At 39.9% G+C, this 18,409-nt stretch overlaps 2 protein-coding genes across 2 annotated transcripts in view; one reads left to right on the top strand and one right to left on the bottom strand.

Moving 5' to 3' along the window:
• The window catches only part of LOC126458200 (X-linked lymphocyte-regulated protein PM1-like), an 89,316-nt gene extending 77,911 nt beyond the window's left edge, over positions 1-11,405 (bottom strand). Inside the window, exon 1 of the mRNA XM_050095095.1 lies at positions 11,098-11,405. Within this exon, the coding sequence (XP_049951052.1) occupies positions 11,098-11,404 (307 nt within the window). The 5' untranslated portion in view covers position 11,405. The remainder of the gene's footprint in view (positions 1-11,097) is intronic.
• Positions 11,406-11,684: 279 nt separating this feature from the next.
• LOC126483208 (CCHC-type zinc finger nucleic acid binding protein-like) overlaps positions 11,685-18,409 on the top strand; it is a 33,917-nt gene continuing 27,192 nt past the window's right edge. Inside the window, exon 1 of the mRNA XM_050106598.1 lies at positions 11,685-11,905. The gene's annotated coding sequence lies outside the window, so the exon portion shown is untranslated. The remainder of the gene's footprint in view (positions 11,906-18,409) is intronic.

Raw genomic sequence — 18,409 nt, 5'->3', positions numbered from 1 at the left:
GCAAAACTTATTGCATTCTGTGTAAAATGCCACTACTACTATTTCAGAGAGGCCGCTTGTGTGTGTCTGACTCATGCATCACATGTACTGCATTCCAGCAACTTCCTCCTCTTTCCCCCTCCAGCGCACTGCTAAATTTGTTACAGCAGCTGATTTTTATTGAAGTACATTATTGTGTCAGTAGAAGTGACTGTTTTTGTTTCACTGTTATATATTGGTAGTATTTATTTTCTATTGTGTTACATCTACATCTATATCTGTATTCATACTCTACAAACCACCATGAAGTGCATGACAGAGGATATGTCCAACTGTACCAGTTTTAGGATTTCTTTGCACTCCATTCACATATGTAGTGCAGGAGGTATGATTGTTTGAATGCCTCTGTGTGTGTGTGTGTGTGTGTGTGTGTGTGTGTGTTGTAATAATTCTAATCTTATACTCATGGTCCCTTTGTGACTGATGGTGTGGAGGGCTATAGTGTATTCCTAGAGCCATCATTTGAAGAAGGTTCTTTAAACTTACTTTGTTACTAGTTTTTGTTGGGATGGTTTACATCTATCTTCATCAGTCTGCCAGTTCAATTTCTTCAGTATCTTTGTGACACTCTCCCATAGATCAAACAAAACTATGAGCACTCATGCTGCCATTCTCTGTTACGTTCAATAACCCTATGTTAGTCCTACTTGGAATGGGTCCCACACATTTGAACAATATTCTACAATCAGTCACATGGGTGATTTCTAAGCAATCTCCTTTAGGAAAGATTGTGCTTCTCCAGTATTCTAACAATAAAACAAAGTCTACCAGCTGCTTTACCCACAACTGGACCTATGTGATCGTTCCATTTCATATACCTACAAAGTGTTACACCTAGCTACTTGTATGGCCTGGCCGATTCCAACAGTGACTCATTGATATTGTAGTCATAGGTTGCTATGGTTTTTTTCTTTTTCTGTGACAAGTGCAATTTTACATTTTTGAACATTTAAAGCAGGTTGCCAATCTTTGCACCACTTTGAAATCTTATCAAGATCTTACTCAATATCATGCAGTATCTTTCAGACAGTACTTCATTACAGGTAACCGCATCTCTGCAAAAGGACTGAGGTTAGTATTAATATTGTCTGCAACGTCATTAATACACAATATGAACAACAAGGATCCCAACACTCTTCCCTGGGGCACATCCGAAGTTATTTCTACAACTGATGATGACTTTCCATCCAAGATAACATGCTGTACCCTCCCTACCATAATGTCCTCAATTCAGTTATAAATTTCACTTGAGACCCCATGTGATTGTACTTTTCACAGTAAGTGTAGGTGTGGTACTGAGTCAAATGCTTTTCTGAAATCAAGAAATACTGCATCCAACTGACTGCCTCGATCCAAAGCTTTCAGCAAGTCATGTCAGAAAAGTGCGTGTTGGGTTTCACATGATCAGCATCCTGATTGGCATAGAATAAATCATTCTGTTTGAGGTATTCAAGATACCTCCTTATGTTTAAGCTCAGAAAATGTTCTAAGAATCTACAACAAATTGATGTCAAGGATAGTTGGCAATGGGTTTGAGGATCACTTCTACTACCCATATTGTAGGCGAGTGTGACCTGTACTTGTTTCCAATAACTGGCCATGGTTTTTTGTTTGAGGGATCTCCAATAGATCATAGTTAGAAGAGGGGCTAATTCAGCCACAAATTCATTATAGAATGTGATAGGGATTCCTTCAGGCCCTGGAGATTTGTTCAATTTTAATGATTTCAACTGTTTCTCAACACCACTGACACTAAGTTGTATTTCACACAACTTTTCAGTGGTACAAAGATTAAATTGGGGTAGTTCTCCTGGTTTTCCTTTGCAAATGAAGATTTGAAAATGGAGTTAAGCATTTCAGATTTCTCTTTGCTACTGTCAATTTCAGCTCCTGTCTCATTTGGAAGAGACTGGACACTAGCACTGGTGCTTTATTAATGACCAGAATTTCTTTGGGTTTTGTACAAGATCATTTGACAATATTCTGTTATGGTAGGTACAAAAAAACTTCACATATCACTCTCCTGACAGCCAAATGCATCTCTCTGTCTATAGGCCTTTGCTTTGTTTCTACCTATTATTCACTCAGTACTACCTGTTTCTTTAAATGTTTCTTCACAGTGGCTGTTTACCATGGAGGGTCCCTCCCATTAAGAACTGTTCTGCTGGGTACATATCTATCCACTGCATGCTCAATTATTACCTTAAATATTCTTTTAAACTTGAGCCATAGTTCCTCTACATGCTACTGCTCTATGCTGAAAGTTTCAAGTTCCTCACTGAGATATGACACTACTGATTTTTTATCTAGATTACTGAACATACATATCTTTCTGCTTGATTTAGTTGTCCTTTATACTTTGGCAATCATTGTGATCACAACTATGCCATGGTCACTGATACCAGTTTCAATGTGGATGTCCTCAAAGAGGTCAGATCTATTTGTTGCCATTAGATCCATTACATTTCCATCATAAGTGAGCTTCCAAACTAACTGTTCTAGGTAGTTTTCAGAGAGGGCATTTAATAATGTTTCATATGTTGTCTTACCACGCCCACCAATAACTGTAATTTTCCCAATTGATTATTGGATGATTAAAGCCTCCATCAATAATTACAATATGATTGGGGATCTTACATAAAAGTGATCTGAGGTTTTCTCTGAAGTTCTCGGTTACATCAAGAGATGAGTCTGATGGACAACAGAAGGATCCAGTCATCATTATATGTCCACCCCTGATACTGAGTCTTGCCCGAACAATCTCACACGCAGCTTCAACTCCTGCCTCAGTGGATCTGAGTTTCTTCTCTACAGCAACAAATACACCACCTCCATTTCCCAGTTGCCTACCGTTCCAATATATACATAAATTTTCCCTAGTAATCTCACTGTTATCAATTACAGGTTTCGACCAGCTTTCTGTACCTGGTATTATGTGAGCTTCGCTGCTTTTCATGAGCCCTTCAAACTCTGGCACTTTGTTGTGAATCCTTCAGCAGTTTACAATTAGGATTTTAATACTCTCACCCATGGGAGGCATTTCTTTCAATCATATGCTGATACTTCTGGATTTCCTACAGCTATTGTAATCTGGACTGGATGGAGAGTCGCCTAATCCAAAATCACATTTGTGTGAATCCCCACACATTCAGCTCCCTGAGTTGCAGCATTTGATATGTAATGCACACCTGACCTGTATAAGAGAAGCCTACAGTTCTCAACCTCGTGGCCCAAGTCCAGGAAGTCGCAACCTAGCTTGTCACAGAACCTCCGAAGTCCTTCCACTTGACTCAGAACACCCAAGTATGAAATTGGTGCCCCGATGACAAGCATCATTTGTTCCAAAGTGCACCACAATCTGCAGTTGGTTGCACCCTGTTCCCTCAATGGCTGTTGGAATAGCCTCTGCAACATGTTGAATGAGACCCTCAGGAATATGCACTGAGTACACCTGGTGTCCTCTGCACTCTCTTGCTGCCATTTCCCTTGGGGGTGTCATCATTTTCTGTGTGTTTGAACTGTTGATGATTAATAGGCCCTACCCTTTTGTGTTTGGCTCCTCTTGACACCAGACAAATCAGGTTTCACCAAAAAAATTGTGTGAAATCTTATGGGACTTAACTGCTAAGGTCATCAGTCTCTAAGCTTACACACTACTTAACCTAAATTATCCTAAAGACAAACACACACACACCCATGCCCGAGGGAGGACTCAAACCTCCGCCAGGACCAGCCTCACAGTCCGTGACTGCAGCGCCTTAGACTGCTTGGCTAATCCCGCCCCAGGTTTCACCAAAACAGTGAAGTGAATCCCACAGGCTCAGTTTCAGTTTCAGTGAAAGACAGCACCTCAAACTTGTTGGTTAGGAGGACTGGTAAAATTCCCTCCCTGGTCTGCATCCACCTTGAACAGGACACCTAACTCTGCCACTGAAACACCACTTGCAGGCAAATGGATGACTAATGACACTAATGACAGATCCCATACTTTCTGCTGAGGGGACAGGATGTACAGGAGTGGACAGCACTTGAGCCACCTTTGGTACCAGCAACACAGGCACATAACTCTCACGAGTCCTGTCAACCAACTCATTCCGTGTTTGAGAACAGCATTCATGGTTGGTCTGCATTTTAACTGGTGCCATGTGTTACAGAGCAATGAACAAATTACTTTAAATTAAACTTCCTGGCAGATTAAAACTGTGTGCCATACTGAGACTTGAACTCACAACCTTTGCCTTTCATGGGCAAGTGCTCTACCAACTGAGCTACCCAAGCACGACTCATGCCCCATCCTCACAGCTTTACTTCTACCAGTATCTCATCTCCTACCTTCCAAACTTTACAGAAGCTCTCCTGCAGGAGAGCTTCTCACAGCTTTACTTCTACCAGTATCTCGTCTCCTACCTTCCAAACTTTACAGAAGCTCTCCTGCAGGAGAGCTTCTGTAAAGTTTGGAAGGTAGGAGACGAGATACTGGAAGAAGTAAAGCTGTGAGGATGGGACGTGAGTCGTGCGTGGGTGGCTCAGTTGGTAGAGCACTTGCCCGCAAAAGGCAAAGGTCCCAAGTTCGAGTCTTGGTCCGGCACACAGTTTTAATCTGCCAGGGAGTTTCATATCAGCGCACACTCCGCTGCAGAGTGAAAATTTCATTCTACTTTAAATTAATCTGTTGATCTAAAAAGTTCCAAAGTCCCTATAAGAATTGAAACAAATACACAAAATGAGATTACTATTAAGGCAACAAAAAACTATGGTAAAAATTACTAGTATCCTAAAATATTTTGAGGTTAATTATTGTTGTTAGTAAACTGAAAAACAGAGTTAATTTACAATAAATGTAGGTAATATATAGGGCTATTCTCTTCAAGAGAAAACTAGATGTAACACAATATGTTAGAATAACTGCTACAGTAACTAAACCACAAATGCTGATTTACTAAAAAGTAGATTCTGCAGAAGACAAAGATAGCTTCCGAAAAAACCCAAAAAATGCCTTTTTATTTGTGTTGATATACAACAAAATTCAGGGGTGAACTATTCTTTGGCAGTAATTGTGAACCACAAATGCTGACTTACTATGAATCAAGTAAAAAATAGGAAACAAAATTAAAAGTTATATAAAAAGGAAAAGACGTAATATGACTTACATTATTAAGGTGCTTGTATTGTATTGTTTACCGCATTGTAAAAATCATAAACCTAAGTCTGTTTAGTTAGTACACAAGAATTTAATTTTAAATTGAGGAATGTAGTGTGCTATTGTCGAGAAATGTGGCGGATATTTGATGAAGCCCACACCAGACGACAGCAGACCAATCTTAGCCGACGCCAACTCCGGGACGACGAAGATGATCAAGAAGATGTGGGGGCAAGACAACGTAGGTCACCATCGCTACAAGCTAGCCGCTAGAGAGGACGCTCCACAACATGCCAATCAAGGTCTCCATCGCCGTTTAGAAGCTCCAGCCAATAACCTAGCCGCCACAACCTGGAAAACTAAAAGGTGCGACCTTCCTTGGAGGTGAGGCCGCCGAAGAGAAAAATCCTCCGCCATTGATCACTAAGGAAATGATAGGAAACTGTCAATATCCTCATGGATGGCCAACCAGCCCAAGCTCTTGTGGAGAATGGAGCATCATACTCAGTCATTTCGGAGAAGTACTGTTGCCAGTTGCAGAAAACCGTATTCGTCGACAACAAAACATCTCTGCTGAAGGTGGCTAATGGGAAATATGTAAAACCTACAGGAAAATGTGTCATTCATGTGGGTATAAGTGGCCATACACAGCCCTTAGAATTCATCATCTTACAAGAGTGTAGTCATGACGTCATTCTCGGATGTGACTTTTTGAAAGCTTCTCAGGCAATTACAGATTGTGGTCACTCGAAGATTATGCTAGAAGAGATGAGATACTGTGGACAGGAAGATGCGCATCCAGATGTGTGGAGACTATGTGTGCTGGATGAAGTAATCACTCCTGCAGTCAGCGCTAGAAAGTCACTGTCATGTGTCATGCCATGCATCAACCCATGGAACTTGTAGTGGAATGTAAGAGAAGCATACCACTGAAGAATAACTTGGTCACCACAGCCTCTGTTGTCTCGTTTAAGAATGGATTCGGTGAATTGTGGATAGCTAACTGTCGCCAAGAACCACAGATCCTTCCAAGACGCATGTGCATAGCAAACGCTGAACCATTAATTGCAGAACAGCTGAGCATCATAAAAACCTCCCATGCCAAGTCTATGGACAAAATTAGCACTACCACTACAACACAAGATCTAGCTTGACTATCACCAGATCTCACTAAGAAACAACAGAAGAAGTTACTTGCCATTTTCAAGAGTTCTCTGAATGCTTCAATCCACAAATGAAGAGCAAATTAGACAAATCGACAGTGAAACACTGGATTAGCACTGGAGACCATCAACCAATAAGTCAAATAATTTGTGACGAGGTAGAGAAAATGATGAAGAATGACATCATTCAGCCTTCGCAGAGCCCATGGTCATCACCAGTGGTTCTCGTCAGGAAGGATGGCATTTGGTGCTTTTGTGTTGATTACAGGAAGCTTAATAAGATAACTAAAAAGGACGTTTACCCTCGTCCATGAATTGACGATACACTAGATTGTCTGAAGGGGGCTAAGTTTTTCTCAACCATGGACATGTACTCGGGATACTGGCAAATCGAAGTAGATGAGACTGATCATGAGAAAACTGCATTCATCACCTCTGATTGCCTGTATGAGTTTAAGGTAATGCCATTTGGTTTGTGTAATGCACCAGCAACTTTTGAACAGATGACGGATAATCTTCACCTGAAGTGGTTGATGTGTCTTTCTTATTTAGATGACATTATAGTGTTCTCAGAGACATTTGATGAACATATAAAAAGACTGAGGCCTGTTCTTAAGTGTCTCCTACTAGGCAGACTGAAACTTAATCCAAGAAAGTGTCTCTTTGGAGCAAAAGAAATCAAATTACATGGACACATTGTGTCAAACGAAGGTGTGCAGCCAGACCCAGAAAAGGTGAGCTCTATAACGGAATTTCCTATTCCTAAAAGTATTAGAGATGTGAGAAGCTTCCTAGGATTATGTTCTTATTACTGTTGTTTTATCAAAGACTTTTGTATCAAAGCCAGGCCACTCCACGAGTTGTCAAAAGCCGATGCTAAATTTATCTCGGGTGGTGCTCAACAAGATTTTTTCGATGTGCTGTGACAAGCTCTGACAACTGACCCTGTACTTGATCTGTATGATGAGAGAGCACGTACAGAACTACACACAGATGCCAGTGGGTATGGGATCGGTGCTGTTCTGTTGCAGATTTCGGATGGAAAAAAGAAGGTTATAGCCAATGCTTCTTGCTGTGATCTGGACCATGTGCAAATTTCGACAGTATCTCTATGATGATGATGATTATGACGATTTGATTGTGGAGGGCTCTACTGTGCGGCTACCAGTGCCCGTAGAAATTCCCTACCTTTGCTCATCCCAATCTCGCCACTTTCATGAATGAGAATGAAATGATGAGGACAACACAACACCCAGCCATCTCGAGTATCTCTATGGAAGGCCATTCACAGTTGTTACAGACCATCATTCACTTTGTTGGTTGACAGGTCTTGAGGGTCTAACAGGACGACTTGCCAGGTGGCCACTACATCTTCAAGAGTATGACATTACCACAGTGTACAAAAGTGGAAAAAACACAAAGATGCCTACTGTCTCTCAAGAAACCCTGCGCAAGACCATCAAGACTTTGATGAAGATAGTGACCGTCTTGCTGCACTCCAGGATCTCTCTGTTGAGCAGAAGAAGGACGGCAAGATATCTCAAATTATGTTTGCCTTAAATCAGTCCGGGGATGTGAAAGGACAATTTAAGGAAGTTAATGGACAGCTTTGCAAGAAAAACTTTGATCCGTTTGGAAAGACGTGGCTACCAGTGATTCCTAAACACATGGGCTTAGATGTTCTACAGAAATTCCATGACACACCTGAGGCCGGACGTTTAGGATTTATTAAGACATACGACAGTGTCCACAAGAGATTTTTCTGGCCAGGTTTATTTAGGAGTGTCTGTCACTATGTGTCCCACTGTTGAGAATGCCAGAGGAGAAAGGCAGTTCCTCAGTAACCACCTGGCCGAATCATACAAATTCCATCAGCCGAAATGCCTCTCCAGCATGTTGGGATTGGCATCTTCGGATGATTTCCAACGTTTGCTAGTGGCAATAGATGGATTATTGTTTGCACTGATTATCTGACACACTATGCCATTACAAAAGCCATTAAAACAGCCGAAGCATTCGAGGTAGCCAAATTCATAATAGAAGACATTGTATTAAAACACAGTGCCCCAAGGTCGTTAATTACGGATCAAGGGAAAGTTTTTCAATCGAATCTTGTGACAGAGATAAACTGTCGGTGCAACATAACTCATCACATGATGACTGCCTACTATCCACAAAGTAACGGGCTTACTGAAAGCCTTAATAAGATCTTGGCCGACATGCTATCAATGTTCGTTAATGTTGAGCAGAGCAACTGGGATCAGGTGCTACCTTTCGTGACGTTTGGCTACAACACCACCAAACAAGACACCACAGGATTTATGCCATTTTTCCTGGTACATGGGTGTGAGGCGACGACGACGATGGACACTGTTTTTCCATTACATCCTGATGACATGGATGACGCCTACATTGGCCAGGTGTTAACCAGAGCTCAGCAGTTAGTTTGATTCTGCATGCTGCAGGCTCAAGAAAATGATCGCCAAAGGTATGTGTGAGCCACAACCCTGTTGTTTACCAGCCTGGTGACCTCATCTGGATCTTCACTCCTGTTCGGAAGGTTGGTCTCTCTGAGAAGCTCCTCAGGCACTACTTTGGACCTTACAAGGTTGTAAGACAGTTGTATGATGTTACTTATGAAGTTGAAGATTTCGACCCCCCACACAAGACGACAAAAGATTAGAGATATGGTCAATGTCCTTCGAATGAAGACCTATAAGGATCCTGCAACCCAGGGTAAATTCGAAGCTCCAGCGACAGGCAACAAGCAGATAGGTGACGAAGAATGTAGTGGCGAGGGAAGTTCTAAGAAGATCACCGCCAGGGCATACATCAGTCACCGGGAGTCGGAGTATGCAGGACTGATGACTCGTTCCTGGACTAGGAGGACGTAACACCGAGACGCTGTTCTCTTGAGGAGAGAGCAATGTCGCAGAGGAAGCTGAGTAGCACAGTCGCCATAGTGTAGTGGTTATATACTACACTGTTGCATGGAGGGTTGCGAGTTCAAAACTCACCTGAACTGTAAAATATTAATTTCTATATTCGGTTCGTGTACATTCTAGAAGTATCAACAAATGTCAAGAATCATTGTACTGGAATGTTCTGTAACTGTATATATACAGTATGTGTTTTGGCCAGAGGCAGTTCGCTCTTGTATGTGCAAGTGCTGAATAAACCTTTGTTAAGTGAAGTTAGTGTTCAAATATGGCAAAAATCACAAAAAATTGGGAACTTTAAGAATTTCAAACCCAAAAACAAAATTCCAAAGCACCTACAATTTTGGATTTTACCTAATTTTGATAAGTAGAATAAAATGACAAAAAAATTACAAAATTCTAAATCATCCAGGTTGAAATTTACTTTTTTATTCATTGATTTCACATGGATTGACCTATCTGTTGAAATGTGTTTACCGACTGGCCACATGGTGAGGCTTAGGTTTTTAATAAATACCCCCACACTTTCTTGATTGAAGTTCCTACATCTTTTGTTGTGCAGCAGGAATATAATTTTGGTAGTGATACAAATAAAGCTGCATGGTCTAATACTCCTAGATCTAGAACAAAGTTTTATTTTATACTGCACTTGTAACTACTTACAATAGCATCAATTCATGTTGTAGCAGTAGGTGTAACTCCTGTGCACTGATCAAAATTTAGATTTAGTCAATTTCTGGCTTTAAATATGGAGCAGATTTGTCATCACTTCTTATATCTATATTGAAGTCAGCAGATATATAAGTAGTTTCTTAGATTTTCAGTTTTTATTTTATGTAACAATGTTTCAAATGTATCCATGAATACAGAGCTTATGTGGTAACCAGGGATGCAATACATACTGACGGATAACATGTTATGCTCTCTACATTATATACACCAACTTTCAAATGTAAGTTCAATATCAGGTTATGGACTGGACTAATAGGAGACATCAAATCTCTCTGAAAGTTTGTGGCAGATTAAAACTGTGTCCCAGACTGGGCCTTTAACTTGGAACATTTGCCCTTCATGAGAAAGTGCTATTGAAGCACGACTCATGATCCACTCTCACAGTTTTACGTCTGCCAGTATCTCATCTCCTACCATTCAAACTTCACAGAAGTTCTTCTGCATACCTTGTAGGACTAGCACTCCTGGGAAAAAGGATACCGTGGAGACACGGCTCAGCCACAGCTCCAGAACGAATTTTTCACTCTGCAGCAATATGTGTGCTGATATGAATCTTCCAGCCAAATGCGCCCCAGGTATGAGTCCTGGTTTAGCACAGTTTTAATCTAACGAGAAGTTTCAAATCAGTGTACACTTCGCTGCAGAATGAAAATTGATTCTGGAGTCAAAGTCTCTCTCACAGGAAAAAGGCAAGAAACTGCTTATAAAATTGTAAGCACTGGCTTTAGGATCGAATCAACCCCCACGCCCCACAAAGAACAGGAAACATAATTTCGGCTTAATAACAATATGCATGTTGGGTATAGTTAATCATTTTTTTCCATTTGCATCTGTGATTGGAATATGTGACGCAATAAAATGTGTCACCGTTGTGTATTTTACAGTGAGTCACAGACCACCATAATTGTAGATGTTACCGAGAGCCTTTCTTATTCATAAAAGTAAGCTATTACTCAGACTGATCGTTATAGCTGGTAATGTTCTTTTAGACGTGTTTAGCTTACAGTAGGTCTTTAATCCTGTTTAACGGCAAAATTATTAAGCCTACGACCCGTATAGATTAAAAAACATGAAAATCATTTACCTGATGCAAATTCTTGTAGGCGTTTTCTCTTCGCGTTTAATGCACGCTGCATACCCGATTCGAATGATTCTAACATTTTACTAACTTCATCATCCAAGTTTAAATTTAAAGTATCTTCGTCAGCTTGTATGGGATACGTGTCCTCCGCTGCTCTTTTTCTCACAGGCCTAACATTTTCCATCGGTTTTATGGGCATCTTGACTGGCTTTGATTCCAATAAATCATCGTCTGAGAGATCACTGATCGTATCTGAAACTGCTGACTTCTTTTGTGGGAATGACGCTTTTTTAAAACCAGCTTTCGGCATGTTTCCTTCGAATTTTTCAAACTTGCCGCTACGATTTACCCTGCAATCCAAAGATCAAAGATGTATCAATGTTCAAAATTTCAAATCTTTGAAAATGCGTTTCATGTAATCAGAGAGAATCGAGGTAAATTTGAGGAATTAAAAAAATAAATGAGTCATATCTAAATTTTTGAACAATGATATGTTTTAGGGTTTCTCAATCATAACTGAGCCCTATGTTATTTTGGACTTTTTTTTTTTAATACGTCGCGTGTTTTAGTAATGTGTAATTTTGAAAACTATAAGTGGAATTTAAGAAAGTATAATGGTTCTAGGATTTCTCTGTAACCCTTTCTTGTGCAACTGCACAAATTCGTATTTAGTTTAATAACCGAACTAGTTCCAGAGATACAAATGCTTGTTGGCGGCACAAGTTTTATGGACAGCTTGGACAGAGCCGGTTTGAAGGTGGATTTGAGTGATCGTGTAGTACTGTAGTATGGGTGAAGTGGTAATTATTAGGTAGTATCACAGTAGATTAGTTTGTAATTAACTGTATTCGTATATATTATGAATGGCTTGAGTTACGTATATGTAATTTTGCCGCCTTCGAAAAGGCGGTTTTATTGTGTAATGTCAATAATGGAAACTGCAGTAAGTGGTATCCTGTAGTACTGTTAAACAGAGAACATTTACCTACAGGGCTTTATAAACTGGTTCATATTCGTTCAATTATTTCATCGTTACATTTTATTTTCAGATCTCTCATGTGTAATTGTCAATTTAGTCGCTACTTATTGTATGAAACGGAGATCTTCACACATGTTACAGATTAGTTAAGTTTCCTCGTAGTGCTACCTAAAGCCTTCACAGCCGTGCAAATCGGAATGGTAGTTATAAAAGGTAGTTAATTTTTCGAAGTTGTATGCACACCTCAGCAGATAAGCGGTAGTGCATTTTATTTCTACTTATCGGCCAGACCGATATCGCGTTTGGAAGCATGCGAAACGGCCAGAATTGCTGTAAACGATGTGTGTTTCTCAACGTTGTATAGTTTTCTTGCAATGGCATTGTCATAACGAGAATGCGTATGTTCATGAGAATGGGTGTTCTCAATCCTAGCTGACATGAAATGCTGATTGGAAACTAATGGTATTGCACACGAGGACTCGGTGATATAAGAATTGCATGGGAAAGCATTAATTTCTCGTGTCCCATATATGATGCCGAAATATTAGCCTAAGTACTGTAACAATGTATATTGCATTTCTAAAGTGGTAGCCTGACCAAAGGAATTACTTGTACCAGGGAAACTATTGGAATATTAACAATTTGTGTGAAAATTTCAGTGTTTCCTCCTGTTTGTGTAATGTGGAGGAAAAAATTCTTACGGGTTCTGGGGGGGGGGGGGGGTGTTCATTAATGACGTATAACTATATGCGTTTAATAAAATCTATAGCAAACAATTGGTAATAGCTGTTTGCAAGTCAACTGTGCTTCTGCCTTGAGTTGTTTTGGGAATCTGTGATTTGATCCTTGCCCCCCTCATTAATGAACTCAGTGTCCTAAACTATTGAATCCCCTTGTCCAGACAGCATAGAAGGAACAAGTGGTGAGAGTTATAGAGCACTGTGTTATTGTAATACAGTACTTTGTTGCAACCAGTGTACGGTCATTCTCTCCCAAATATGATTAAAATGGAATCGACATAATGATTATGAAATTAAAATGGGATGTTTAAGCTTGCAGAACACTGTGATAATGTTTCTGAGTATTTAAATGAAGAGAGTTGAGAGGGGATGGGGAAGCAGTGGACATTTCACGTTTGTTGTGCTATTTTGAAACTACTACTTCATTCTTTAAAACTTGCCTAGATAACTGTCTGGAACCTTAATCTAAGGAATGTCATTGTAAGCTTTAATAGTTGTGGTGTAGCAGTAGTTCCATGGTCAGTGCTGCTGTAACAGTAATAATATTGTGTAGACCTAGCATTACACACTGCAAACTGAGGTCACGATTTAGTTTTGAACATTTATTAAACAAATGGTGTAGGTCAGCGATCTCGTGTTTTGAATGGAAATCAAAAGTTTTTGACCAACTGCTTTGTGGACTGGGATTATGCTTGCAACAGCTTACAGTATCTGTGTATAGGCTTCTGTGCGGTTTGAATTGCTTGCAGTAGACCTATTTATTTATGATTCCAGTTTTTAGGCCTGTCATTGTGGGTTTTGTGTGTGGGCGCGTGCATGTATGTTTGGGGGGGGGGGGGGGGGGGCTGGATGGATACAGAACTAGGGGTTAATGAAATTTGTTCTCAACTACATGTATCAGTTTAAAAACAGTGACGTTCATGATTATAATACCAGAAAAAAGAAAGACCTAACAGTATTCTTTACTCATCTTTGGCACAGACCGAGGTAAAATATGCTGCTATGAAAGTTTTCGTCAAATTACCAGATGAAATAAAATGTCTGACACACAGCAGTAATAGCTTAAAAAATAAATTGAAATCGCATCTCCTTATATACTGTAGCTAAATTCTTGAATAGGAATAAATAAATCTATTAATATAGTATATGCATTTTGTGCCATTTGAGGTAATGGGGTAAATAATAGAAATATTAACCTTTAACTCTGTCTTTTTTCATATGTGCATTTCTTATGCACTTGACATGTTCCACATCATAACAGCTATAGTACCATGTGATTGATCAATGGAACACGCAACTAACTAACTAATTAGTTACTTTGGAAAAGATTGTACCAGTTGTGTGACAGTTGGAAATGACAAGCTAAAATACACTGGTTGAGGGGGATGGAAATAAGTATTTGGGATAACAGGTAACTAATATGGAAGTAAGGACTTTAGAGTAGCAGATACGTGGGGTCATTGATAGGCAAACTAAAAAAAAATGGGAGCTGTGCTAGTTTTGAGAATAAATCCTGGAAATATGGAAGGTTCCGATCCCGCCTGTCTGCTTTGACCCATGATGTCACAAATATGGCGGAAACGACCATAAACTACAATGCCAATATGGCGCATATAAAGTCGGTACGTACACATTATGAGGACGAAAATACTTCAAAAACGAAACACACACACACACACACACTTTCCACAAAAAGCCTAATGACACTAACGGGACAAGTGCGGGAAATGGGGTGTTTTTGGGTGGGGGCAAACTAAATATAAACAAATTTAAACACCCACCCCATACAAAACAACGAAAACAGACATCACAAAACTCCCCAAATACGACTAAACACAATATCGTCTGGAATCGGACACTTCCCTTGACCTATATAGCTCAACAGCAGCTCCCGATCCCATAAATTAGGATCACTCAGTTCCCTTGGCCTATATAGCTCAAAAACATCTCCCGATACCAATATCAACATACACAGCCACACATTGGGGTCACACTTCCCTTGACCTGTGCACTGTTAATTTTATCTGTCATATCCATTCCTGAAAAAGAACAACAACCGATTAATTTTACTAAAATTACCACACGATGTACAGTGAACAACACTAAATTAACCTTCACACAAAATCGTTAACTCACTGAAACGAATTCCACTACAAACACAGCCGACACTCGAACACTTCTGGATAATGAGCAAAAGCAAACTGAGCCCATTACACCACACAAACGAAAACCCTGAACATACCACCAGAGAGCACAACAAACCACAACACGACTACGTCTACAAACACGCCACACTCACAAACCAAACTCCGCACTGTCATGACGTCACACACAACATCCTTACGCAACAGGTCAAAGCCGACGCGTGGGTTCGGACACTTCTGTCGACCCTAAATCCTTTGTCCTCTTGGTGTGCACATGCCTCATCGCTCTCAAGCGCATAACATGATGATGACATGGAGGTATGGATCAGCAGGGCTGACAGGCTGGAGGAAGGAGAAACAGTTAGGTTGAAGGTATGGGGACAGTGAGTTAGTGGAGCTTACAGCCAGGGAGTTATGAGAGCCAAATATGTTTTCCAATGATAATCCCTTTGCATGTAGTACAGAGTAGCTGGTGATGGACACAGATTGCAGAGTAGCCATCGAGATTGACCATGTTGTGCCCAGCAGTGTGTTAGACCACTGGCGGTGAGGGGGGGGGGTAGAGTTAGCTCTATGTCCTTTGCTGCAGTTTGGTGGTGGCAATTCATTCTGATGGACAGCTGGTTGATGGTCACACCCACATTAAGTGCTGAGCAGAAATTGCAGCAGAGCTGGTACGACTGACTGCTTTCATAGATGGCAGAGATTCTGATGGTGCAGGATAACCCTGTGACAAGGTGGGAGTGGGATGCACTGGGTGGGTGAATTGGGCTCGTCTTGCATCAGGACCTTCCACAGCGATTGTAGGATGATTGAGAGTGAGGTAAAATTGATCGTGGAAGTCAAGTCTTCATGGCAAGATGAAAATGCGATGCCACGCAATATATGGAAGACACTTAAACTGGAAGCATGTAGTGTCATTTGTGTGCAATTTGGCTCCATGGCCTGCTAGATGACTTGAGTTTACAAATACACCTATGTATAGGGCAGGGACTAATTTGTTATGTATGCTGAAAACTTTCCTATATTTTCTATTTTCATATTACAATCTGTATGATGAGATGAAGTTGTTTAGCAAACATGTCTATATTGAGAAAAATACTAATGATAATTCTGCACATAGTTTTTTGAGAAGCAAGGTTCTACTGCAAAGATCTTTTTTTCTGTATAGCGATTTGATACCACAGCTGTCCTGTGGCAGACAAACAACGATAAAATCTTATAACTGTTCCTCTTATATTTCATGTTGAAGGAATCTGTTGAAGTTAAAGGAGAAACCAATCGGTTAGATCTAGAGAAACAATGTGAAGAGAAAGTATATTGTTTTACAATATTGAAAATCCATGGTGTGTGTGTGTGTGTGTGTGTGTGTGGGTGTGGGTGTCAAAGGATCATTATATTTTATTTAGTTGCGTTACCTACTGTTATTTCAAGATTGTCATCTGCTGAGACATCACATGTCTTTAGAGATAAACTTAAACAGAAACCAGTGAACTATGATGGATATCTATTAGGAGCACCAAAGTTTTAAATTACGAAGGTTGGAAGAAAAAAAGAACTTCAAAGTGATGGAAGTTAAAACTGAAGGATGAGCAAGATAGGAAAAGACAAAAGTAGTACAGAGAAAATCTTAAACCATTGGGCAAGACAAAGCACCTCCACAAGAGTTCTTATTACAGTAGCAGATCATTAGGGAAAGCAGTTACTGAGGGGAATTGAGGTTTGCCAAACAGCCCAAGGAAATTTAAAGCAGAGGCAACAAAATTGTTGAGCTACTAGAATTTCCGAGAAAGCTGAATCTAGCTCGTAAATTCAAATAGGTAGATAAAAATCTGCATGAAGAAACAAAAGCTAATGTGGTAGACTTCTCTTCCTGATTACATAAGCAGGACAGAATAGGCAAAAAATATAGTGTTACCATAAAGAATGCCCGAACTAGGAAGAAAGAATCGGTGCAGAAAGGCAGATGAAGACTCGTACTCAAGCGTATGAAGAGTTAGTGAAGGACTATGCTGACTGTGAATAAAATAATCAGTTTTTTGTGCTTTGACCATCATTTGTATTTCGTGATACCCTTATGCTATGTAAAACGTGTGCACAGTGGTGTAGGAGGGGGGGGACCTTGGCACAAATGCATGCGTGTTTGTGTTTGTGGGTGCGCACATGTGCGTGGGCATACCACGCTAATACGCAGTTTTGGTGGAAAGTATGGAAATAAAAGTATGAGGATACAAGAATTAATAGATCCTTGTGTATGTGAGCTAGAAAAATTTTGAGTCCATGTCAGAAAGGTGTGAAAGATGAAACTGTAAAGGTCCCCACATGAGCAGCAGATCTCAGCTATCCGTCGCTTGCAATATCACCAGTAATTGGTCGCTCACCTCAACATACCACTCACGAGCAATTTGATTGAGTATTGTGAAAGTCACTGTCTAGATAATTTCTGCAATGGAAAATGAATTGCTAAGTTTAGCAGTAGTTGTAGATAATTTCCCTTCTCTACATGAATACCTGCAAAATCGTAAATTTAAAATAAATGAGAATTATAATTTACTAAATTTGTTGTGAAATTATTTTCTTGGGAACTGTAGATTACTTTACAGAATATATTACATTTTTCACTGACAATAGATGAGTTGTATACACAGGTCTATATCGAATGTGCTAATACGATATGTTTTATGATTATTAGCTTTCAGTTTTTTTTTTTATTTTAGTCTTATAATTTAATTACCTGGTGTTGCTAGAGAGATGGTGTCAATGGCAGCGCTACTGGTTACTGTCTCTTGTTATAAATTGTATCAAGGAGAGCTAATTATACAAAATGACTAGGGACTTTAAAAAATTTAGTAATGGATACAATTATTCATAAATAACTCTGAATTGTAAGAAAGATCCCATTGTATTATGAATGTTGCTATGAATTTCCTGTCAATTCTACATTTTTAGTGGAAGTTTCAAAATGTTTACCACTGCAAAATCAGAGGGTATATTATTTCGTGATGTAAATGCCATTTTTGGCTTCCACTTCCTTCTTGGAGCGGGTTGGTTGGTTTGGAGTTTAAAGAAACTATACTGTGCGGTCTTCAGCCCCTTTTCTCTTTGTTGTTTATGGGCTCTGGATAACTATAAATTCGAACGTCAATTTCTTACTCAATGTGGGCAAAGTGAAGCAAAACAGAACTGCACACACATGCTTAACAAATATACAGGTTATAGCCATGTTGCAAGCACATATTGCATGTGAACCAGCAGAATGCCTGGAATTTCATATGACCAGTGATCAGTAACCACTGTGATTTGCCCACACATTTGATCTACAAAGCGATCTGTTGCCCATGTGACAGATGGCTGTGAATTGTCACTAGTGTGTGGGTCTCTTAACGCTGCACAAAGTTATCTTCAGTGATGAAACAATTCATAATTAAGTACACTGGAAAGATTTTGATGGG

This window comes from Schistocerca serialis, chromosome 1 (assembly GCF_023864345.2).
Source record: "Schistocerca serialis cubense isolate TAMUIC-IGC-003099 chromosome 1, iqSchSeri2.2, whole genome shotgun sequence".
In the NCBI taxonomy this organism is placed as follows: Eukaryota; Metazoa; Arthropoda; class Insecta; order Orthoptera; family Acrididae; genus Schistocerca; species Schistocerca serialis.
The sequence above is the reverse complement of the archived record's forward strand: the minus strand, read 5'-3'. Positions and strand labels throughout refer to the sequence as shown.